This window comes from Limanda limanda, chromosome 12 (genome assembly GCF_963576545.1).
Source record: "Limanda limanda chromosome 12, fLimLim1.1, whole genome shotgun sequence".
In the NCBI taxonomy this organism is placed as follows: domain Eukaryota; kingdom Metazoa; phylum Chordata; class Actinopteri; order Pleuronectiformes; family Pleuronectidae; genus Limanda; species Limanda limanda.
This window is the reverse complement of record NC_083647.1, coordinates 14,720,650-14,745,990: the sequence shown is the minus strand read 5'-3', so window position 1 is coordinate 14,745,990 and position 25,341 is coordinate 14,720,650. Positions and strand designations below refer to the sequence as shown.

The window sequence follows — 25,341 nt, the reverse complement described above, 5'->3', positions numbered from 1 at the left end:
CACCACGTGAAGGAGAAAGAATGTGACGTAAGGGGGGGGGGGGGCGAGCAGGAAGCGAGACAGTGATGCATCTCCAATGTGAACAGCATCCCACACTCACATGCATCCAAGCACTGTACGTAAATGTGGTATACTCACCCTTTAGGATCATAGGTTACAGTATCATACATGTCACATTTTTATATCATGCATAGGACACAATGTATTCCTAGAGTCTCAGCAGGAAATGTAAATGTTTGGGCTGTCTTGGCACATCCTCTATCTCGACTTGCTCTTGACACCAATCAGCCGCACCTCATGTTGCTATAACAGCGCTGACCCATCAAAGACCTCTGAAGGTGTGCCGTGGCATCAAGATAGAGCCTCCAAAATCTAATTCACAGCACATTCCACTGATTCTCGATTAGATTGAGATCGGAGGCCTTTCGAGTGCCTTGAACTCTTTAGCATGTTTCTCATTGTTTTTTTGCAGAGCAGCAGGGCACGTTAGACTCTCGATGACAATACGGAAGAATCGATGCCATGAAGGGGCGTGATGTCTGCAACAATGTTTGGATTGGTGGCATACCTGATTGTCAAAGTGAAATGTCTTCTTCACACAGACCTCTCCATGTCCTTCTGCAACCTGTTCCCCAGTTAAATGACGCACACGCACCAGGCCTAACCCTAAACCTAACCCTAACCCATCCACATGATGTAAAGTCGTCCAACTTGGCCACCTTCTTACATTGCTCCATGGTCCAGTTCTAAGGCTTACTAAGCTTACATTGTTGGTGGTTTTGGCAGAGAGCTCAGGTCATTGTGCACACCCGACCAGTCTGCGGCTACACAGCAGTGAGAGACCTGACAACTTGAGTGTGTTGTTAAGATCAGTTTATGGTGGATTGGGCCGCAACGGCCAATCTCCACTCCAGTCTACACCATAAAGTTGCAATGAACAGAAAGCATCTAAAGGTCAAAGGTAAGAATGACTTTGAAGTTATACCTGAAAAGATAGTTCAAGGTTTTCAAAATACTAACTGGGCAAGGAATGGAAATTAAGTCGGTGCATTTGCAAGATAAAGGTCGTGTTTGGAAAGACCACCGTGATCAGTCAGATCAGCAGTGGCTGCTGGAGTTATGCAATGACTGGAAGTGAAACTTGCAGCAGCCTTCCGTTTTAGTGTCCATTGTCTATCAGCACCACCTACTGGTTATAGCGATTCCTAGCACTCCACAGGGATGGCATTGAAGTAAATGCATTTTCCTCTTCGAAAACAATGAAATAAATACTTAAAATAGAGATGGTTATATCAAGGACATACACAGAAGAATTTTACATCATATTTTCAGGTCATCAAGCTTTGAAGTATTCAGATTCAACGTATTTTCCATGAAATTACTTTTCTTTCTTTTGTTCCATTGTTCTTTTGTTCTTTCTTTCTTTCTTTCTTCTTCTTCTTTCTTCTTTTTTTTTTCTTCTTCCGTCTTCCTTCCTCCTTTTCTCCCTTTGTTTCTGAATGGATAAATGAATACAAAAGGCAGGGAAGTAATTTGCACCCACTCACAGTTGCCAGTAGAGAGCAGCACTTAATAACAAGAACAGTCGATCTGGCTGGACTGACGTTGTTGCACTTTGGTTTATCGAGATTTCCTGTATCATAACAAAGCCTTCAAACGTGCCAGAATGGAAAACCAATAATAGGGAGTGGATGAATCAAGGTAGAAATATTCACACAAGTTATTACTGATATATTCTTTTAATCTGTGAGAGAATCATTTTCTAAAGATTTATAGATATAGATGGATTTATCATATTGAGACTGGTACAAAGAAATTCGGACATGAAACATGTTGATGACTTCCCTTTTCTAAAGGACTTAATACGTATACCTTCTCACCTTATATAGACTAGAGTTGACACTGGACTTACACCGTGAATCTCTTTATCTCACACAGTACCTGCCACGTTTAAACTTCAATCAGGTGGACACACACAGTTTGGTTGAGTTGGCATCATCATGGCAACACCAGCCCCTTTCCTCGTTGCCTCTCTCACAGACTGATACTCCGCCCATAGAGCTCGGCTTTAGAGGGCAGAGGAGAGACGGGGAGAACGAGCAGGGAGACACAAAGCCTCTAATCTATGTAAAAGGCTGTAGGAGCATAGGAGTCACTGGAGGTTCCCACTCATTCGACTCGATATGCCAGAGGTATTGTTTATAGATCTTAATAGTTTTTGTTTTATCCTGCACACACAAGTACACACTACAAACATTCAAATCTAGTTTGGTTTGATTTTATATTGTTTCAAAGTATTTGCTTCTGTTGTCGAGTTTTACATCAACTTTGAGAGCGGCCAGGGGGAGTTTGGAAACGGGAGAAACCTTCATAAACGTTTGCTGCAGCGCATTCAGAATGTCATTGTGAGTACTACACTCCAACTTCTCACTCCAAAATACCTTGGGTCCAACTTGGTAGATGTATTTGTTAGAAAAGCTTTCCTGAATTTAATCTGATGATTTAATATTTAACATTAAAACTAGAACCAATTTCTGATGTTTCAACCAGTAGTAAACCAGCTTCAGGAACCCCAACAGGCAGATTTATTTCTTTTCATTTCGCCCTGTGTCCCTTATCGGCCTCCTCGAATTCTCCTCCGCTCAGGTTTGGATCAGCTATGCCCAGTTCGAGCTGTCGATCGGCAGCCCCGGATGCAGAAGTGCCGGAAGGTTTACGAGGAGGCCAACAAGTGCATGAGTAGCTGTGAGGAAGAGGAGCAGCGGCTGAAGCTGCTCAATTCCTGGAAGAACTACGAGAAGGAGTTTGGCTCCGAAGACAACATGGAGAGAGTCACCAAGCTGCTGCCAGAGAAGGTGAAGAGGAGAAGGATGTTGACGGACAAGGGCGGGGTAAGAACAACTACAGTTCCTACATTTTATACACAAACTTAAATATAAGTTTAACAAGCCACAGATTAAAAGATGAAACTAACGATGACTTGCAGCCAGCCACAGGTTTTGATCATTATCTCACCGATTTCCCACCAGCCGGAGGAATTTTGGGAGGAGTACTACGACTACATCTTGCCAGAGGACACCGCCAACGAACCAAACTTCAAGCTGCTCTCCATAGCCAAGATGTGGAAAAGGCAGCAAGAGACAACGGCTGGCGAGACAACGGCTGGCGAGACAATGCTTGAGGAGACCATGTCGCCACCACCGTCCTAGTAGCGGCCTGCAGCTCCTCCTGAGAACGACTCTCACAAAAACACTGTGAATGAAACCGAGCAGGAGAACAGGATATTTAATAACGCAGGTGTGATGGAAATTTGACCTGGTGAGACTTGTGAAATAAAGAGATAAGCGAATAATTGTCTTTTAATGGACTTTATTCCTTGCAAGGAAGGTCAGACAATCATACAGCGTGCGAAGAGTATTCTGCAGAGGGAATGACGAAGAAACAGTTGCAGGCGTGTGCTTCTTATGCAGATGCAGTGAAGAGATGTGTTTGTGTGTGTGTGTGTGTGAACTGTGTGTGTGGATTGTGTGTGTGAACTGAGTGAATAGTAAAATCCCAGGAGATAAGTCCTAGACACATGCTGAAGGCCTCTTCAAGGTCTTGATGGGGGAAGACGAGCACAGTCTCAGATTTGTAGCCCTGATGTCATCTTGGCAGTTACAAGAGCAGAAATAGTATGCATAAGCACAGATGATATATAGTGTGGTATTATGGCACTGTTCCATTACAAAAGGGAACTTTTAATTGTCTTAAATTGAAATTGGATGGGTGTTAATTCTGTTAAGTCTGTTTGTTTTATCCCAGAAACTAATCCCTTACTAATCAGTCTGCTAGTTTGTTTATGACCAATGATAAGAGAATATTTTGGGACTTGCACTGTCTCATAGTAAAAACAGATCTTCTACAGATAACACAGGAACAACAGGCTCTCAAAAAAAAAAAAACCCCACAAACCAGACAACACAATTCTGTCTCTCAAACAATGTAAATGGGAAAAACTCCAAAGTTTGACAAACTTCAAATTTTCCAGGGGGAAAATTAACACACAACCAACATCTGCTGGTAAATTCAGCTTGTTGACCTCTTCCATCTTGACTGAGAAGCCTCCATTGTTTGGAACGCATGTTATTTTGGGTAAATAACTGGTTGGTTGAACAGTAGAAGTTGCCAGAAACTTGCACCACACTGCAGGTTGAGAGTCTCTGAATCTGTGGTTAACGACACGAATGTCAGAGGGTCCAGGTTTTTGCCGTTGTTCATCTTGACTCCGGCCTTCTCTGTGTTGCCACAGCTTCTCCACAGACAGGTCACAGGAGCAGGAGATGCCAGGTTCAGGAAGTGGGAGGATCACATGGATACCAGATCCATGGTTACTATTGGCTGAGCAAAGTCTCAATTGTGGTGTAGGCCAGGGGTTCTCTTCCTTAGTGCCAAAGTGAAATGCTTTCTTTACACAGAGCTGTCCATGTCCTGCAGCAACCTCTTCCCCAGGTAAACGACGCACACGCACTAGGCCGTCCACATGATGTAAAGTCGTCCAACTTGTCCACCTTCTTACATTGCTCCATGGTCCAGATCTAAAGCTAACGTCCATTGTTGGTGGAAGTGAAACTTGCAGCAACCTTCCTTTTTAGTGTCCACTGTCTATCAGCACCACCTACTGGTTATAGCGATTCCCAGCACCCTACGGTAAATGCATTTTCCTGTTTAAATACAACGAGATATATACTTCAAATAGAAACGGTTAAAATCAAGGACATACACAGAAGAATTTTACATCATATTCTCAAGTAATCAAGCTTTGAAGTATGTAGATTCAATGGTTTTCCATGAAATTACATTTCTTTTTTCTGAAGGAAGCAGGCACATTTTTATGCACCCACTCACAGTTGCCAGTAGAGAGCAGCACTTAGTTACAACAACGTTTTTGCACTTTGGTTCATTCAGATTTCCTGTATCATAACAAAGCCCTCAAACGTGTCTAGTACCAGAATCGAAAACCAATTATAGGGAGTCAATGAACCAAGGCTAAACTATTCACAATGTTAACTGTGCCGTCACACAAGTAATTACTGTTATATACTTTTCATCTGTGAGAGATTTATAAATATAGATGGATTTATCATGTTGACACTGGTGCAATGAAATTCTGACAGGAAACATTTGACGCTAATAAATCTGATTCCTTTTCTTAAGGACTGTGTGCATATACCTCTCACCTTATATAGAGTTAGCAGTGGACTTACACACATGAAACTCTATCTCTACACACAGTTCTTATCATGGAGAAAATCAACTCATAAAAAAGATGTACAACATAAGATAATATGTGACGTCTCATATATTTTTGGCTTCAGAGAAAAGGCGACGTTTGCAAGGAAGAATTAAGGGAGGATGAGGAACTGAGGCAGTGGAGCAATAAACAGCGAAGACCTTCAGGCGCCCTGGTGACCAGGTTCCACTTATCACATCACAGCTGGATACTTACATCTGAGCAGAGGTAAAGGAAGAGGGGACATGAGGAGGATATGGAGCTCCACACATAAACAACTGCATTGAGCACCTTAAATATGAATTAGTAATGGAATACATGGGTTTAATTCAATTGGATGTGTGTTAAATGAGCATGAGTGAAATGTCTCAACCCCAAGATAAATAAGTATTATCCCAAGGATTGAACTAGTTAGACCTCAACCTGTATGTAAAGTATTATTGAAGGTGCTTCATAAATACAAATGTATTGTTATTTTTTCTTGTTATATATTGTGAGGGATGGGCCTGATACATTATTTAACAAACACTAGTGTATCACTAGGTCATTTGAGGCTGCGAATCATTTTCAAAGTGAAAGGATTTCATCAATAATTAGAGAAAACAGCAGAAACACATTTCAAGCCAGGGTTATCTTACATAAGAAGAACCTTGAAAGAATGAGGACAATTATCACCTAAAAATGAACTGCCTATAGATTTCATTCATCACATTTTTTTATTTAAAACGTGTGAAATCACAGAAATGCTTGTATTATTCGGAACTATAATTGCATATGTGCTGAGCTCTTGAGGTCTCTTGTCTCGTCCTCAGTGGACAACGTGCACTTCCCTTACTACAGCTCTTATATAATCATCATTAATCATTCATAACTACACAAAGGAGATGTAGTCTGACACAAGTAGACAACCACACAGAGATCCAGTGCATGCATGTCACTCCACTCAAACACCTTTTTGCTTTGTCTCGGTTTGTTCCACGTTTAAATTTCAATCAGGAGGACGCACACAATGTGGTTAAGTTGGCATCGTCATGGCAACACCAGCCCCTTTCCTCGCCGCCTCTCTCACAGACTGATACTCCACCCATAGAGCTCGGCTTTAGAGGGCAGAGGAGAGACGGGGAGAAGGAGCAGGGAGACACAAAGCCTCTAATCTATGTAAAAGGCTGTAGGAGCGTAGGAGTCACTGGAGGTTCCCACTCATTCATAATGAAGACCAAGGAACTCACAAGTGTACACATGTGTGATAAATCTCTGCTTTCAGCCTCCTTGATCATTTTCTTGTTTCCTCCCCCCCCCCCCTCTCTTCACAAAGTCCACCCCATCACCATGTGACTGATATTTATTTACGGGCCAGCCTGTGTGGCTGATCTGTATTGTAGTGACAAAGTACATAAGCTCCTTATATAGTCAAAAGTTCATGTTCTGTGCTCCTCCAGGGACATGGAGCGTTTCTCTTTACAGATCAGACAGGAAGTGTCTGGTGTCAGGCCCCACTGGACGAGTCCACTACAATCCTAATGTTTCTGATGTTCCAATGTATTTCCGTCTCCACTCTCTTCCCCTCCATCTTGTTGGAGTGATGCCTGCAGACACAGCTTAGTTAGAGCGTCGGCCCTCTCACTGGGTTTCCAGAGGGAACTGTCTGGGAGCACATTAGGATCAGAACTGAAAATAGCTCAGCAACACAACCTGCAGGAATCACTGACATGTTGCTAGAGAGCTAAGCCATATTTTTCCAATCAATAAATAGTGGTACCCGATCAATATGCTCCTGCTTGCTGACAATTCTCAAAATTGGGATATCAGTGTAAAGACCTCCAGAGTGGAGTATATAGAAAAATTAACCTTTAAGTTTCAACTCATGTGTCGTCTCTCCCTCCATGGTCCTTTCTCGTCTCGCTAGTCCAGCCTCCTTTGTCCACCATGTTTGGTAAATATCAGTTCCCTACATTTTGCATAATCCTGCTAAGTACTCCTTCATCAAATTGCACACAATCATAAATATCAGTCCTTTAAAATGCCAGATTGTTTTCATTAAGATCCATGAGTTATTTCCTTTTGAAAATTCTTGGTGAATTTCATGGAAATCCGTTTTGTAATTTTTGCTCAAGCACAGATGAAGACATTACCTCATTGGTGGAGGTAATTAAGAGATCTATCACGGACATTTTTTAATAACCAAGTTGTGGGTGATGAAAATGTTTCTTGTTGGCTTGAGTATTGATCTGATGCAGAAAAGATGAAAATCCTCCATTTCTCTCGTATATTCATCCAGTCTTTTCTTTACTGCTGCAATATCGTTCACTGAAGGACAGATTTCTCATAATTTGCTTCTCTCTTCTGTCTCACAACGGATAATGGATGTGGGGTTTCCACTCTACGCTCTCTTCGGTCTGACCTGCTCATACATACAATCACTGAGTTACATGGACTCACTTCGCCTCCATTAGCATTCCCAGGAGGATTCCAGCAGATTCACTGCACACACAAAGCTTCATTCACGTTATTCTTTCCTGAGGAACATCATACTGTTGCCTCACCTCCTTTATTACACTCTTGAGCATTTGGATACAAGATGGTGACGTTAATCCCACACAGAGAAGAAAAGCAAACACCCGAAAGGTACACTTTCATCCTCTATCGTGTCCCACCACGATCCCCTCACTCGAGTTCAAAAGCCTGAGAGGCTTTCAACTCATCGGTTGCGGGCATCTGAACAGATGCAACACATCTCTGCACCGTGACAGCAGCCGCTCCGGGAGTTTACAGGACTGTCAGTGAGGCTGATTTAGATTCACGGTGCTGATTCCGTCATAAAGTCGGGTTAAATGTTTACTCGGGGTTAAATTGAAGCAATGTGGATGAGCCGGGGAGATCCAGCTTCAAGAGGCTGACAGTTTCCTAAAGCAACGATTTGACATGTGGTCTCCTCTCAGAGCGACTGGGAATGCCTTAGTACTATTGAATCTATGCTCCCTATTTATGTGTATGGTTGTAAATTTAAATGAAGGAAGGAGAATATTAGTCTCTTGCAAGTCACTTTTGGTCATGACTGTTGTGACACAGAGCTTAACATCTTTTGTTCTGGAATAAGTGATTTGCAGTAGCCCCTGAACACCATGGAGTGGGTTCAGTGGAAATTAGGATTGGAATATTAAATGAAAGGTGATTCCGTGACAATGGAGATATTTTCTATAGTCAGCTTTCTTCCAAATGTTTGCACTGACCAAATGTGACATTGATTTAGAGAGTAGATACAGTAAGGTATACAGTGCAGCCAGTGCTTTTGATTTAACTTTATTTGGCCATATTACATCTGACCAGGAGGTTATGTTTTCACCCTTGTCAGTTTGTTTGTTAGCAGGATAATGCAAAAATTACGAGATGGGTCAGGGAACAACTCATTAAAATTTGCTGCAGATCCAGGAACTTTTATTGTATCACTTTCTTCGGCTTTTTTAACAGTGTCATTGTTCCTATTGAGTTTGAATGCTGTTATGTTGCTCTATAGACGAATCTGCCAATCGATGGTAATGTACTATAATTGTTTATCTAAACAAATGGTCTAAAACAGCTGTGGTATGAGCAGTGTTATATTTCCAACAAAGGGAGACTGGGGATGCATTGCTAAGATTTTTCTGATCATAATCGTGTGTGTTTGTCCTGTGGTCTAACAATTAATATCCTGTGGTTTACATTGCTCGGGGCCCAGAGGAGATGATCAGCAGCACACACAGAGGGAGAATTCACCACCACTGACTTTTTATTAGTTCAGGGACCGGTGAGAGTTCACTGGCGCTGTCCTCGTCCTCACACTGTCTCGGGGGGGCACTGAATAACACGGTTTGCATCACAACACGATGAGATAAAGCCAGAACTTGTTTTTTGCTTCAGTATGCAAGATAAACAGCGGTGCAGAGATTTTTCTTCAGGGGAGGCAGAGTGGAATCCTGGAAGTGAGATGCATGATTAAACACTTCAAGTTATGGTAACTAGGAAACTGAGGAAGGATGGGGCTGGTTGACAAGCTGCCTGTCAGAATATAATGAAGAACAGGGACACTCGATATGTTCAGGCTCATGGGGCCAAATCCTAAGAGGAGCAATAATTACTGTAAAAGCCACTTGCTCCTAATGATGATAGTGAAGCAGCTGCAAACCCCCAGCTCTTAGCAGTCATCCCTCTGATGGGTGTGTGTGGTGGGTGTGTGTGGTGGGTGTGTGTGGTGGGTGCTGGCAAAAAATGTCAGGCAATTATTTCCCCGATCATTATTTCTTGGGTGTCCTTCAAGGTGGCAAGGTTAAATTGAGACCAGGAGTCGGACTGTTTTGCGGTGGAAGTGTTTGGGCGTGCTCAGATTTGGACGTTAATGGAAAAACCCTGTGCTCCGGGCTGGGAGAGTAAAGAAATATATATTATACAATGCAGCATACCTCCATATATTATAATCTGCTACATGGGACAGGAGATGTTTTAATCTCCACCAGTTCAATGAATTTCTGTGTTTACCAAACACTCAGTAATTGACTCAAAAGGTGACCTTTGACCTTAATTGACATTTTCTCCTGAGTTGAAGATAATGTGCTATAGGACATCAAGGAGCCTTAGGGCCATATTGAAAAAGAAAAATTATAATTTCTAATATATCAGGGGGTATTTAGTCGAAATATGGTGATAAAAAATGATACGATAGGAAATAAGCTGTAAGGAGAATCCATGCTTGCTGGAGTTTAACTTTTTCAAGATCCCAAATCTCATTGTGTCTTGAGAAACTCTGAAATCCCTTTAAATATCACACGGATGAAACTGCTATACAGTCCACCCCCACTAAACACAAAGGGGTATTTCCTCCAAGTCCACGTGGATCTTTCTACAGAAAAGAGTTTCTTCTTCTAAAGTTTCTTGCCCAATCGTGACATTTAAGACAATGTTGTGCTTATGTGACAAAAGATAGATAAATGTATTTTGTTACTTGTGAAACCTACACAAAATTTGAACAAAACAAGAAGCTCCACCTTCCCCATTATAACAAGGTGAACCTCTGATTATATAATTGAGAATATATGCAGCCTAAAATTACAACTTTATTCTCATGGTATCATGAATTTATTCCCAAAAAGGACAGATTTCTGCCCCTAAAGTGGCCCTGATAATGCAAATAGATACAAACCTTATTTCTACAGCAGTCTGAATCAGTGTTGAAATACAACAGTATAGTACAATGTGATGGTCACTTCTCTGTGAATAGGAAGACGCCTGCACAGAGCATCCATTCATAAAGAATCCACTGGTTCACACTTTCCCTGAATTCATTACTGAGCTGCATCTCTGGGAGAAAAAGATCCAGGTTGGTTACAATTCACTGCACTCCCCCCCCAAAAAGCCCTTCCTCCCTCTCCCATTAGGAATCCCAGCGTTAGCAGGCTCTCGCTCAGGATCACCGGGCACAGCTTGTTCAGCTCATGCAGCCAACTCATTTGTGTAACAAGCTCTTCTTTTAATGCAGTCTTTAGTCAGTGATGTGATCCGGGAGACGTTGAGAGAACTTCCTCCACATCTCAGTGTTTCAGGACCCGAGCTCGGCCCCCGTTTCATTTACCGATGTGCTGGGAAATGTGGACGGTTAGAATCAGTTGCAAATGACTTTGAACAAAGACGTCTTTCATTCCTCTTATTTGAAACACAGGACGCTGGACTGTGAGGTGATCCCACCTGTTCCACAAGCATGATGTCATGGCAGAGCTATTAGGAAAAAGTGACTCCATTACTCCAATCCCCCCCCAAATCCCCCTGTATTCACTGTGCCATGTTGTCTGTTCCTGCAAACACTTTGGATGCTTGTGGCTCATGCTGACCAAAGAATGGGAGGACCGACACACCCTGTGCTTTCCTCGTCTGGTGAAATTCACATTTACAAATTACAAACAGCTTTTCCCAGAGTGTCTCAGCGTGTGTGTGTGTGTGTGTGTGTGAGTGTGTGTGGGTACAGTGTGACATCTGCTTTGGCGATTGTTCTGCCTGCAGCCGTCTAGTTCTGGTTGCATTTGGTTTTGGTTTGTTCATCACCAGATCAGCTTTGCTTTTTAAACAAAAGTGGAAATATCACATTGTGCACCAAAGGCCGGTGGACAATGTGGACGTTTTCACTTTTGGTTCTCGATAAATCATTCCAAAATGTTAAAATGCAGCAGCAGCCGTAGCCAAAGCAGATCCGACAATTTCCACTCCGACTTGCTACTCAAGGCTGTGAGTTGTTTGCATGCAAACTAGGTCTATATTGAGGATAGGCTCCGCGGGTGAATGAGGCCTCTGTTCGCTTTAATAAAGCAGCTGCTTTGGCACCTTTTTTTTTCAGAGGGAGCAGCAAATATGGGATTAAAAGGCAAATCTCCCGTGATTACATTTGGAGAATATTATTTATTCAAAGGCTACATTCATGACACAGTACATTTTACAGTAATACTGCTTCCTTGCTTCCTCCTTTTTATGATCCCTCATTGAGAGGCCCTGGTTGTGTTTTTTCCACGTCATATAAAATACAAAATGTGATTCTCATATTATGTTCTCATCCTGTAGCTTCTGAATGACCTGATGCACCTTGGTTTCCAGTGCAGCCCTTTTCCTGGGGGATAATCAAACTGATGCAAACTGATTCAACATAATGAGCACAAGGGAAACTGAGGAGCTCTCTCACCTCACTTGCCAAATTACTGCATTCACCCCCGGAGTTTCGCTTCCATCACTGCCAATCAGAGCCAGAGCCAATTAAAACCTGTGTCTCCTGCAGAGTCATTGGAACCGGGAGTGAATACTGATTGTATCCATGTGAGCCCGTGTGAGACTCACAGTGGGCGCGTTGATGCAATTCTAAGCCAAGGAATAACTGGAAACCCGACAAGAGAATACAAATATTTCAGGATGAAAAAGAAGAGCCATCCACATGTTTATCTTTGGTGAAAAGGGTTGAAGCTGGTGTTGAGATGCAACTAAATCTATTTGTCATGTCCTGCATTCGCCTTCCAGACGCCCCCCCTCACCTGAATGTTACGGAAATTACCCAGTTGTTTTGAAAGAATCCGACCCAGCCAGTCTCCTGTTGCATTATTCATGTGTGAAACCCAATTTTCTGGACATTTTCTGGAGTTCATGTCTGAAAATTGATATTTTCGGTTGGGTTTGGTCATGTTTTAAAGTTCAAACCCCGCATTCTCAAAGGCAGATGGTGCTGAATACATAAAGCCATGTCAGTCGTGAAGAGCAAAGCTGGTGTTGCTTGGTGCCGCTGACCTCACTCACTGTGTCTCTGGATAGCAGATGTTCATCGGGAGTGTGCGAGTGTGTGTGTTCATTTCATAAGGGAGTCGAGGCCCGAGTCGCCACTCAGGGTCAGCCTGGGTCCCGGGCTCTTCATTTAGCAGCTTGCCAGGAGACGCTGCAGAGCTGAAAGAATGTGTGAACACTGCCCAGATTGTGATTTAAAGGCTGCCCATGGGTTTTTTGCCTCGGCCGCTGTGATACTATTTATACCGGTAGCCGTCCTGTCGGGGCCGAAGGAGCTGGGAAACACCAGCGGATTTTTCAAAGCACAGGAAAGGAAAAAAACACTGGAGCTCTGGGAGAAGTTGAAAAAAAAAAAATCCTGTTGACCAAAATTCAGGCATGGGAGAGAGTCTTCCCAGGTCTCAGACAGTGTCCAATGATAGAATGTTCAGTGTTTTTTTTTATTTTTTTCATTTTTATTCTTGGCTGTGACATATTGAAAATGTTAAATATATTCTCACATGGGGCATCTGCAGTAGCTGCTCTCATGTGCTCATCTGGAGCTCACGAGGATACAAAATTGATAGCACTCTGTTAATTACTGGTCTAATTAGCCCCTCTATCTGGTTCACTGTGATACCACACTATCATAGCTTATCCGGCTCAGGCTTAACATAAATGTCCTGATCCCTTTTCTGTTACAATACATTTTTCTGGATTACATAAGGCGCAGCATCGTGAACCTGTTTTTACATCTCTGCCAGGGAGTTTGTTCACTTGAAACCTCTTAATTGATTGACTTCATATCCATTAAATGAATTCTGAATCAAGGAAACACAGATGGTGAGCTATTTGAGCAGGAGCGTGAATAATGGAGTTTTTTCAATTTTAGGGCTTTTAACAACTTGTTGCTGCACTTCTGAAGTCAAAGCATCTGGAAAAGTCATATTCAAATGTTATTTTCTTAAAGTCAAATGAAATGCTGTCTTTTAAAAAGGTCTCACAGATTGAAATTTATACTGCAGAGTAGTTTTTATTAAGGAGAAATAACATTGCTTGATCCAAAAACCTGAGACTCTACAATCCAGGCACCTGTTGCCGACTTCCGGTTACTTCTGCTGCAACTAGCTACAGATAATTTAGTTATAAGTGTGCATTTCATATTCATTCATACATAGTGAAATCCAAGGTATGTTTTTTCTCCCTTTTCTGTAAATATTCTCTTGACTGTACTGAAACCCTTATGTTGCCAAAAAAATTAAACAAAAGAAATATAAATTGCCTCCTGTTATAACAATTAGTTAATTGCAATTAGACAGAATCTACAACTTGTCTTCATGGTACAGCCTGTGTGATCAGACCAAACACTGCATGCATCTTTAACACAGCTCAACAGACAAACACAACATCAATGACAGATGTATGCACAGAAACACACAGTAAACTGCACTTTCAATATGACGTTGAATCATTTTCACATTCGTATTTATTTCCTTATCTCCACCCATGTCTCCACCTTGAGAAACTCCCAGTGGGGCTGTAATCAAGATGTTGCTTTCAAGTGCTGTCGGGAAATATATTCCTTATTGACCTAAGGACTTGATGAGAAAGGTTTTTATCTTTCTCTGAAGAAGACCCATCAGCTCATGAATTGACATTGGAACTGGAAGTTTTTAATACTTATTCAACAATAAATAAAAGTTTTACTTTACTAATAAAGGTCCACTTTGTATGTGTATTCTTAACTATCGAGGCTATTTGTCATGATCGACAATCACTCGTTTATTCTTTTACTCTACCATACCACCTGAAACTGGCTGGTGACAAAAATTCAAGCAAATATGGTTTTGCAATGAACAAATTCTCCTTCGAAAAAATGTACTTCTGAAATATTACAAAAATACATGTGCAAATTAAGAAAATAACTTAATCAATTTGACGACTCATGCGCTGCAAAAAGTGTCGACACGTTCAAATACTGAAACTCGCTGCTAATAGCGAAAACGGCAACGGAAAAGTTACAGGGGGCCTAAAAAGGTGATGAACCCAGCTGTAGTTCAATACTACGTGAAGTTACATCACCACGCACAACTAGCAGACTTCAATAACTTGACCAACTACAGTCAGGTTCATCACTTTTTCGGGTACCCTGGAAAATGTCTATTGTCGTTTACGAATCGATGAAGTTGTTTGCTGACTTTGCTTGTGTTCTAACTTTTTGCTGCGCGCGAAGTTGTTTTCTTTATTAGCACGTGTTTTCTCTAATGTGTTGTTTTCTTCATTTGCAGCGCGTTGAGCTCTCGGCCACCGTCAAAAGGCGACTTTTTGAAAAATCCCGATTACGAGGAGCGTGTGAAGGCATCGTGTCACCACGCCCTCCGCCCGCGATTGGCTCCTAATTACCAGCCGGCGCCTCCCATTGGCTGCCGCGCCTCCACCGCTGCCCCTCCTCTACCTTTGTCACTTCGCTGCGCTCCCGGTGAATCGCTGTCGTCTCCCCGGGACTCGGACGCTGGAAGAAGAAGTTGCTCGTCCCGCTCTGTCGCTCGTTAGCGGGGGAAAAAACAAACAAGCACCGAGAGAGCGAAGCGTCACTCTCACCTGCCGCCGGAGGACGAGCCGTGTGCCCGGGGTGTGAAACCGGAGTGAGCGGGGCTGAAAGGCGGAAGGGATAAGAAGCTCCATCCCCCTGTGGAAGCGTGCAGCACCGGACCGAGTGTGGAGCTCACCAGGGACATGAGATAAACTCACACCCGGAGATGGTTCACTACCCGAGGGGAGCTTCACAGACACCGCCGCTGCTACTACTGTGAACTTCTCTGTCCTAAAACTACAGACCGGAGAAAGTAGTGCGTCTCCTTCTCCTCCTCCTTCTTGTTATCAGCAGCTAAGGGATTAATGATGCCGGACCAAATCACAGTTTCAGAGTTTGTGGCGGAGACGAATGAAGACTACAAGTCGCCCACCGCCTCCAACTTCACCACCAGGATGTCCCACTGCAGGAACACAGTGGCTGCCCTGGAGGAGGTGAGTGACTCTGGGGTGGGGGGGAATGTGGCTGTGCCCCTAACCCCCATTTACCCGCACATATGATAATGCAAACGTCAATCATGGGTGCTTATTTTCTCTTGATCATGAAATTGACCATAATCCTGATCATGTTTGACCTGGTGAAGGATTTAAGTTGAGGAAATGCAATACTCTTAATGTTGCTAGATAGATAGATCTGTATACTCCATTGAATGATAGATATATGGATCTGTATACTCCATTGAATGATAGATAGATAGATAGATATATAGATAGATAGATCTTTATACTCCATTGAATGATAGCTAGATAGCTAGATAGATAGATAGATAGATAGATATATCTGTATACTCCATTGATAGATAGTTAGATAGATATATCTGTATACTCCATTGATAGATAGATAGATCTGTATACTCTATAGATAGATAGATAGATAGATAGATCTGTATACTAGATATATAGATAGATAGATATGTATACTCCATAGATAGATTTATAGATCTGTATACTCCATTGATAGATAGATCTGTATACTCCATAGATAGATTGACAACACACAAAACAGTCAAACACAAGAGCATAAGAATAATAAAAGGTCAAAATGAGTCAGGAGGAGTAAGTTCACTGCAGTGAGATGAAAGTCTCGCCGCCGGAACTACTATACAGAATACAGATTTAAAGATGAATAACTGAAGCCATACAAAGTTGTGCCTAAGACTAACATGGCTGGTAGATGTTTGTGTATTTCCAAAAAGTTAAACTGAGAAAGTGAAAAAAGGGTTGTTATAAAGCTGTGAAGTCATACCTGTCTTCCACTTCCACTTTCATTTATTCATTATGCGCCCAATTGATATTCTAATTAGCTCAGCCATTGCACATCAATATTTTTATCAATGTGTGATTTTAAATGTGCCACTGTGCAGTCATTTTCATCAGGAAGTTGAATTGGACCAGTACCCCCCCCCTCCAGGATGAGCCAGTAAGAGCTCCTATAGTCAAATTCATTTACAGTACATAGCTAAAACAAATCATAAATCCTTTTTTGTCTCAAAGGGCTTTACAGGTTTGTAGTATATTTTCATCCCTTAATCCAGATAAGGGAAACTCCATAAACATCCTTTTTAATGGGGGGGGAAGAAGAGAAACACAGGGTGGATCCTTCTTCCAGGATGTTGGACACCCAACAGATGGATAAAAAGAGGAGAAACACTTAGAAAAAGAAACCGCAATTACATTTCAAGGTAAATAGTATAGAATACACACACAAAGAAAGCACTGTCCTCTGCACACAAACACCACATTCCTGCAGCAGTCATACAGAGTATGTTTGCTTACTGATTATCCCTTCAGTTAAAAGGTGGGATAAATAACATGGATTTGCCCCAGTTTGCTGCTGCAGAGCTACTCTGCATGCACACAGACACACACACACACAGACACACAGAGCACTTTGTGTTCCTCCTCTAACTTGCAGGTCATCAGGAGGAAGGACACTTCCGCTTTGTTCCCTGACAGCCCCCCCTCCCTGCCTTGTTACAGTTTCCCTACTTTGTGTTGCTGTGTAGCACTGCCTCGCCCTGACTGACGGTAAAAATAGAATTTCCCACATGAGCTGCCTCGATGTGTTATGTGTGTTAGTGTGTCTCTGCTCCGCTTGTAGGTATTGAGGTGACGTGTGAGGAAAGTGAAGAAGAAAAAACGTCTTCCTGGTTCCAATGAGGAAAAGTTGCACCCTGATGGGATCAAGACAAATGTGTGGCTTACACCTTGTTTTAAACAGTGAAAACAGATGTCTGAATACAGGATATGCAGAAACGAGATAAGTCGTTGCCGTCTAATGCCAGTTGGACTTGGTTAATCCACATCTGGGCTCCGAGTCAACGTCACCTTAAGCTCCCTGATCCTCCACACCTAAGTGAGGGTTGTGGCTTTATATTTAACTTGCCTGTGTGGAGGCGTGAGCCAGACGTACACCTGCTCAGGCTGACAGGTGCTTCACTCGGGAGGCAGACATGCTGCTACGCACCGTTTCATTCAAACCTCTGCTGCTGCTGTGCTGCTGCTGCTGCTGCTTGTTTTAAAAATAGCAGTTAATCTGCTCTTGGGAATGATTTCATCATTACTAAGAGCAGTGGAATGTGCTTGTCTGGGGAAGAAAGCAGATACATTTGTGTATTTTACTCCTTTTTAAACAGCTGTAATAGCAGGCTGGTGCGGGTGAATTGTTGGAGCGAGAACCTAATTCAGCAGCTTTGTTTTAGTGGTGTGCTGTCGTTGAATCTGCTGAATTGTTGTCACTGTAGACGCAGAGTAGCGTGTTGTCGTATCACATTGACCTCCCCACGCTCAGGCTCAGGGCATACAAGCCCTTATTGTTTGGTCAACAAGACCTCAGTCACTTTGTGTCTTTTTGACCAATTAAACGCTGCAGTGGAAACAGGGGAACACTTCCACTCATTGTCTGCCAGGCCCGCCTAAAGCCACCAAACACAAGCACGCAAGCCAAAACACATCTACTGTATGTACACAAGCAGCTTCCATCTTTCCAGGTTTACAAAACATTGTCTTTCTGTTTGCATTTTGACAAACCAGGAGGAGGATGACTCTTTCACCCTTGAGGAATATATCACACATCTGCATACTGTATTTTCATTCAGGAAAACACAAATATCAGATTTAGCTGTTTTCAGCATTATACTGAGTTTTCAAACATTGTGCTGATTCTGTTTTTTCCCTGCAGTAGCGGTTTGTTAAATAAGCGCTCACCTTTCAGTTTGTACCCTTGAACTGACAGTTTCCGGACAGGCTGATTGAAGCAGCGCTGGGTTCTGTGATGCTGCAGCAGGCTGGTGTATTATTTTCAGAAGACGCCCTGTGCTTCTCTGAGACTTGGCACCGCTGAGGTTCTACAAGGAGCTGTCTGTTTTCTTGCTGACTTAAAGAATTAAGTTGTTGTTTAGGTATTTTAGAGATATATTTCCATTCGTCAACATGTGGTAATTTTGACACCATTTTCTGGAAGTGCAGTCAGTAAAGCATTAGGGGAAGGTGAAGATACGTCCTGTTCTTTACACAAAACCTTATATTTTGCCTAATTCTTCAGCTCTGCTTTGACATATCAAATTGAACAAGGAAGATACATTTGTTGGAGAGTAGAAGAGTCTTTGTTATTGTGAAAATCTGCTTCTCCAGATGTTTTTGAGATTTTACAGTTTGAAACAAATTAAAGACATTCTAGTCTTAATGCTGTTACCAATGAAAATAAGAGCCAGACTGATATATCGGCAGAAACATTTATCAAAAATAAATTAACAAATTATATAGTGATAGAGTGCCGCCTATGGGATTCCTCATCCCGTTAAAGACAAACATCTCCGTCTCTGTCTATCAGACCATCTAAATCCAAATGTATGAAATAGATTGCATTTAATGACCTGAATTTCCCATTCGAGCTCTTTTTAAATAGCTGATGCACTTACAGTCTCACCTACTTAGAGGACTAGTAAGACTGACCTCTGGTTGTTTATAGGAAGCCTTTAAACACATTAACAGGAGAGGCGACTCAGGCACTCAGAGGTTTTACGTAAAAAAACAGCATAATGCAGTGTAATTATCTCTTTCTAAACTTAACAGCAACGGACATAATCTTAATTAGGATAGTAGTTTTAAACTGCTGGCGATTAAGAGGCTATTCACTGAGCCTCTGTGCATGTGTGTGCGTGTTTGTGTTGGTAAAACCACACCAATAAAAACCTGTTTATCCAGTAAGAGGATGACAGGCTTTGCGTCATGACCCCCCTCCTTTGTGCTGCTGTACAACACTGCTTTTCTTCCTCTACACTTTTTTTTAACACAAAGAATAAGAGCTCTGGCTATCTGGTTTCTCCCGGATGTTTAATTTAACATGAACTAAATAACAAGTGCTGACTGCTAGAATAATATGACTCACTCCTGACAATAACAATTTTGGGATTTTCTAATTTGAAGTTGGCCAATTTGATCAACCTATTGTTGTGGTAGTCTGAACGCTCTTACTTTGTGTGTAGTGACTGATTTTGAAAATGTGGCGCCTTGTAAAAGTTGTTTGCGTTTCTTGTTGCATGTGTTTTTTTTCTTTTCTAGTTTAGTCACTTTCAAATGGTGAAAAGGCACCTCAGAATTCTACACATTTCTGTAACTAAGAAATCTACTGAAAAGCTGACTATCCACTTCCTGTTAAACACATGCCCAGTGTATGTGAATAGTTGTGTGATGTGTATTTCTAGGTGTGTTACTATGGATGGAGATAAAATGCTTGTCTGGGACAGCCAGCAGTTTTAAAACTAAAACATCTACTTATGGATGTACCCACTGTTATGAGCGAAACCACTTTTAGTGCTCAAATTATAATGACTTCAGAAGGTCCATTGAAAAGAAGCATTAGCCCCTAAGGCAGAGCTGACCTCACTGCTAAGTGCTTATCTTGGTGAAAACTCCCCCGTGCTTTTGTTTGACCCAAGAACAACTCAAGAGGACATCTACGCATTGTCTGTCTGCGGCTAGAAACTGGCTCACGTTCTAGTCTTCTGAGGTCTACTTTTGCATCTATGACTGTTTTATGCCCCAGTTACTGAATCCTGCCAAACAAAGAGAAACCACTGCAACGATGCAATCAATAACGTTGTCTCCTTGAACAAATCTCCAGTGCATCCACTTCCAGTCCAGGTATGAAATGTGTGTAATATCACAGTGTTGCACTCACAGCTCACTTGGCGGCCGTGGCGGACGTTTAAAGCTTTGATGGTATATTCATTCTCTAGAGTGGGTCAGTTATTGGGATCACGGCATATCGCATCAGCGGCCCTCTCATAGTGTCGGCTGACTGAATCAATGGGTATGACAGCGGATCTGACTCACACAGCAGACTGCAGGAGATTGCTGAGTATCAGGGCTTGTGGCTGCAAAACAGCCGTCACTACTTGACATTCAAGACTAGCTTTTGTATTGTCAGCAGCGTGGCCCTTTGATCAGTCTGTCAGCTGCTTATTGTTGAGCAGACAGCGACACACTATGTTTCATGACATTACGGCTGCTTTGTGATTTATAGTTGTTAGGCAGGTTGAGAGGGAGCTTGACGGCAAAGCTGCCTGGTTTGTTGCATAAATACACGTGTCTTACTGGACCGTTAGCAAAGTTCTGTGTGTGATGAGCCTGTCCGTCCCCCCAGCGCTGTGTATTTTTTGTATTTAAGAACAGGTACATGGCATCAATCAGTGCCTCCTCAGCATTCATTACTTGTTCTAAAGGGCAGGATGAAAACTTTGGATGAGGCAGCTTTTAGGTTTGAAGCTCCGAGGTGTTGGAACAGTCTCCCTGAGGATCTGAGAACAGATGAAAGTGTTGATATCTTTAAACACAGACCTCTTTAGCTTGGTTTTTGATTATAATATTTGACCTAATCTATTTAATTGCTTTTAATGATATTGTATACATTTGATTATTTAGATTTTTTTTTTAAAAGTTGTGTTCGTCTTGCATGAACCTGCATAAAGGGTGATATACAAAGTTTTATTTATTCATATCTATATGGGGCTTCATTATTGTAGAGGGTATATCTCTGGGCCACATAACCATCAACACTCATGTACAAACTGCAGGCCTGTATCCGTATAGAGAAAACAGAGCTGCTGCACAGTCTATCTGTCCCTATAGTGTTGGGAACTCGCCCACGAGGCCTCTCCCTCTGTCCCATATCCTTTTGTCCGGTTCATTTTTCGCCAATGAATAACAGCTATTTATAGCCAAGTCAGCTTTTCAGGGTCCATTACTGGTGTTGCGGGGGGGCTAAGTCCTTAAAACTAGCATCATTAGTCTTCCATCAGGCTATTATTTCCTCTGACAGAGGTCCTGCACGCCGGTATGCCAGCTATGCACTGGTGAGGCATGTTGGTGGTTGATTTAGTTGGGAGATTATTGGGGATTACCTCTGGGAATGCTGATGGTATTCAGGACATGCCCAGGTAACTGTTGGCACTGAGTGCCAGCTGGTTCTCACAGTCTGATTCTCACAGACTGTCTGTAGCTTTTCCAATGTTGGTGTCTAACAAGGTAATGAGGCTTTCGAAGCAGTAAGCAGATTCTCACTGAACTCATGGGTGTTAAACGCAGTTGATGAATGCCTGCTGTGAGCAGCTTTAGTCTCTCATCCCTTTATAGCACCTCCAACCTTAATCTCAGGCCACTCATTTTGAGTATGTGCTTTAACCTTAGTCCAACTCTTATCTTGTATTAACACATAATCATATCTTGTTAAATTTCCACCTGCCTCAGTGGCTTTACTGCTTGCTCTCTGCAGTTGTTGCAAAGAAAAAATGTATTTTTTCTGTCCTGCTTGGTGTTGACATATCTCATTTTAAGTTCAATGATTTATGGCGTATATGTCAACATCTGAAGGCAAGTGTGCTCTCGTAACTCTTCTCCAAGTGTCAGTCTGTCGGCTTCTGTTGACGCTGGAGTTGTTCTCGGTCGTGGCCTTCCTCTGCCCAGATTCCTCCCTCCAATTCCAGGCACGGTTGGGAGGACCGGCTGTGGCCTGGCTGTGAACAACAGCTGCCCCTCGTGGAACAGGTGGCCTCGAGGAAAGTTTTAACAAGGCCTCAGACAGTAGGATTATCGATGCGGGGACAATCCGCATCTAATAGCTTTAGAGGCACACGGACAGATCTATCTGCTCTCATGCACACATGGCCTTATTGTGTAGTCTGGTCAAAGTGAGCAGCCCAAAGCCCCAGCCACACTGACCAGTCTTCAGTATACCACCTAAGAAGCTTAATGCCTCTTATAATTGAAATGGGGATTTCTGGCTGAACAAAGTCTTGTCACCCTCACTCTACATCTGCTGCCCCCACTGTCCCTTGGCTTTGCTTCAGTGTATTTAATGCACCAGAGGAGGCCAAGCACACTGAAGCGAAGCCAACTGCATTCATTCTTCCAAACCCTGAACAAGATCACTTTGGTTCTATCTAAGAATTGTTGATGAGATTCTGTTCTGGGCACATTCTTGTTTAAAAATGCAATTTTTTAATCACATTTAACATCATTGGTGTTTTTGGATAGGTGAGCACTGAAAGGTCAGGGGGTTAGAGTTAGGGGCTGCAAGGCATGAGTATAATTTGGGTTTTAGTTATGATCCCAAACAAATAACATGGGAGCTCAAGCACTTGCTTCTCATTTGTACTGATGCTTCTAACTGGATGTGCTGAGCAAATGCACGATTCAGTGGTGCATTAATGCTTACCTTGGTAATAACAAGTCTCCTTTTCATCCTTTTTGGGTGATTGCTACTGCAGTCGTTCCCTCGGGATCTTTGTTTGAAATTAGAGGTGTCCCCCAGCCTCCAGCGTCTAGGACCTGGTTATTCTGTGTTTGTGTTATCATTCTGACACAGGCTCTCACCAGACCCTCATTGTTATGCAGCAGCCCTCCCAGTTGATCTACTAGGGGCGAAGGTCACGGTCCTGTCCCAATCGATTCCAAACCATAATCTCTCTTACCCCCTGAGGGGCTTTGACTGATCGGATGTGATATTTCACTCAATTTTGTGTCTGTCCTTGTGTGCGTGAACGTACCAGGACGTGGCTGTGAATTGATTGCCATTGGGTAGAGCCCGTTGGCCAATGTCAGGCCTGGTGATTCTGTTTTGTTTGAAGAAGGGATGTCAGGCCAACATGGTGAGGAGGACTGAGGTGAAAGGGGAGACTGGCTGCTCCGGGTCCTACACAGAGGTTACTGGGCTGGACAGTGGGGGCACTGGGGATAAATGGGAACTTAAAGTTCCTCTCATCCATCAGAGTGTCCCGGCCCAGATCGCCTGAGACAGCTCCTGTTGACGGCCATTGTTCGCGGACAGGCCCTGCCTCTTCATTAATGAACTCCGTCACTGATTTGTAGTCCTGGCCACTCGGCTCTGCTTGGGGCCGGGGTGGGGTGCACGGGGTGAGTCCTCGGAATTGTGTTGTGCTGCTGTCACTTTCACTGTTGGGGTTTCAACAGAGGCTCCGTGGCCTGTTTCTAACTCAGTTTGGACCAAAACAAATCTGTTGTGTGATGCTGGAATTAAACAGACAAATCAAGGAGTTTCTACTCATTAGCATCTAAATGTAGCCTACTTTTTTTCCACATATGATGATGTATTAATTCCAAAATTATCTGATAATCCCCTAAACTTCTTCAGGCTGCACAATAGGCAGCAGCACTATTTAAATCTAATTTTACCAATGCAGCAAGTTTCTTCCGCAGAGCCGGCTGACGGAGTTCTCCCGAAGTCTAAACTCCTGGAGGGGCTGGTTTTATGTCAAGGAAAACTCTTTTCATGCTTCCAGCTCCCATTGAAGTTCAAAAGGAGTCTTTTGCGACTGAAGTGTGCTCTCGAGCCCACAAAAGTCACACTCGCTGTAATGTTTTACTGCAGTGTTTTCCAGATCGTTTTCTTTCTCTCTCTCAAGCCTCATCGTATTTCCTAAAATGTTTTGGTAACCGTTTGGTGTTTTGCCTCTGGGACTACTACCTTGACACCGGCAGTGTAAGTCTATGTGAAAAGAGTCAAACAGAGACTCCAATGTGAAGTCAGATGGGATTTTCCCCTCCAGTTGCAGCACATTTGGTCTTTATTTCCCAGCCGCTCCTTTAAATGTGGGTTTTATCAGCCTCCCGCTAGTTTATTAACTGAACTAAATACTCCCCTCAGAGAAGGGGAGACAATTTGAACAGGTTTTTAAACTTGGTGCCTTTAGGCCGCTTTTGAAATCCATCTTGTTACTAAGTCTGACACATAGATTGATGTGTGCATTTCACACTTATCCCTCATTTTTTAAGCTTTTTTGAGATTTAGTAAAGAAATGCTCATCAGCTGAGAACAATGACAAACTATACATTGGGTCCCCTTACAAAACGCACACAAAAAACATTGCCACAACCCAGATCTTTAGAAAAACGAGGCTCTGAAGCAGTCTGGGAAAACCAAACGGAAACAAAAGTTCTGCCTGGTTTTGTCACCTTGTAAAACATCTTGAAAAAGGCCTGAGTGGTTAACATGAAAGTTTGTTTTTTCTGACACTTAAAATTATTGCAGCTGATGTTGTCATCCCAGTGTGATTTCTGGCAGCTGGCAGTCAAGGCACTGGTCCAACAGTGGTCTTTGTTGTGCTCCCTGTGGAGCAGTAAAAGCAGCAAGTGTCCCGGTGCTAAAATACCAAAAGGCTTGGGTAAATGAGATGTCAGACAGAAAAATCTGAACAGAAACTGCAGTGAAAGGTCCTGTCTAGTGTGTACAGATTAGGGCAATGCTTAAGGAAAGTATGAGAATAGGATTTTTTTTGCATTATGCATTTGGAGAATAGAGTTCAAATATTAAGAAAAAGTTGAATTCTTAAGATTAAACCTTTAGACATTTGTAGCTGCTTGGTAGTCCATGTAACTGCCTCTACAAATGGCCTTGTATAGATTTATTGTAAAATTTAGAATAAAGTATTGCGATTTTGAAGTAAGCTGATTGTCTATACAGTCGGTCGCTTGGTTACAGAAAAACGAGGAGCAGCAATGATGAAGAGTAGGAGAGCAGGGATTTCTTTTCTTGGACCCACAATGAGGTGGAACTGTTACTGACAGTAAGTGTCAGCAGTGTTTTGCATTCACCGCTGGTAGTGGACTCGTGATAAGAATGATACTAACCAATTAGAAAGTGAGTGCAGGCGACTGAGTTATTGGTTTCCTGTTTCTGCTCGAGACTTCAAACT

The 25,341-nt window shown here is 42.6% G+C and overlaps 2 protein-coding genes across 3 annotated transcripts in view; both read left to right on the top strand.

Annotated features, from left to right (window-relative positions):
• The first annotated feature begins 1,639 nt into the window (after positions 1 to 1,639).
• On the top strand, positions 1,640 to 3,341 carry LOC133015842 (crooked neck-like protein 1). 2 transcript variants are annotated; one of them, XM_061083117.1, is made up of 5 exons: positions 1,640 to 1,701; positions 1,939 to 2,192; positions 2,316 to 2,405; positions 2,647 to 2,891; positions 3,030 to 3,341. In XM_061083117.1, exons 4-5 carry the CDS (start codon positions 2,694 to 2,696, stop codon positions 3,207 to 3,209), a joined length of 378 nt encoding a protein of 125 aa, XP_060939100.1. In that variant the 5' UTR covers positions 1,640 to 1,701; positions 1,939 to 2,192; positions 2,316 to 2,405; positions 2,647 to 2,693; the 3' UTR covers positions 3,210 to 3,341. The 2 variants fall into 2 exon arrangements, with proteins under 2 accessions (XP_060939100.1, XP_060939099.1); XM_061083116.1 differs by having other exon boundaries at positions 1,939 to 2,405.
• Positions 3,342 to 15,037: 11,696 nt separating this feature from the next.
• The window catches only part of asap2a (ArfGAP with SH3 domain, ankyrin repeat and PH domain 2a), a 52,656-nt gene continuing 42,352 nt past the window's right edge, over positions 15,038 to 25,341 (top strand). Inside the window, exon 1 of the mRNA XM_061083273.1 lies at positions 15,038 to 15,562. Within this exon, the coding sequence (XP_060939256.1) occupies positions 15,434 to 15,562 (129 nt within the window). The 5' untranslated portion in view covers positions 15,038 to 15,433. The remainder of the gene's footprint in view (positions 15,563 to 25,341) is intronic.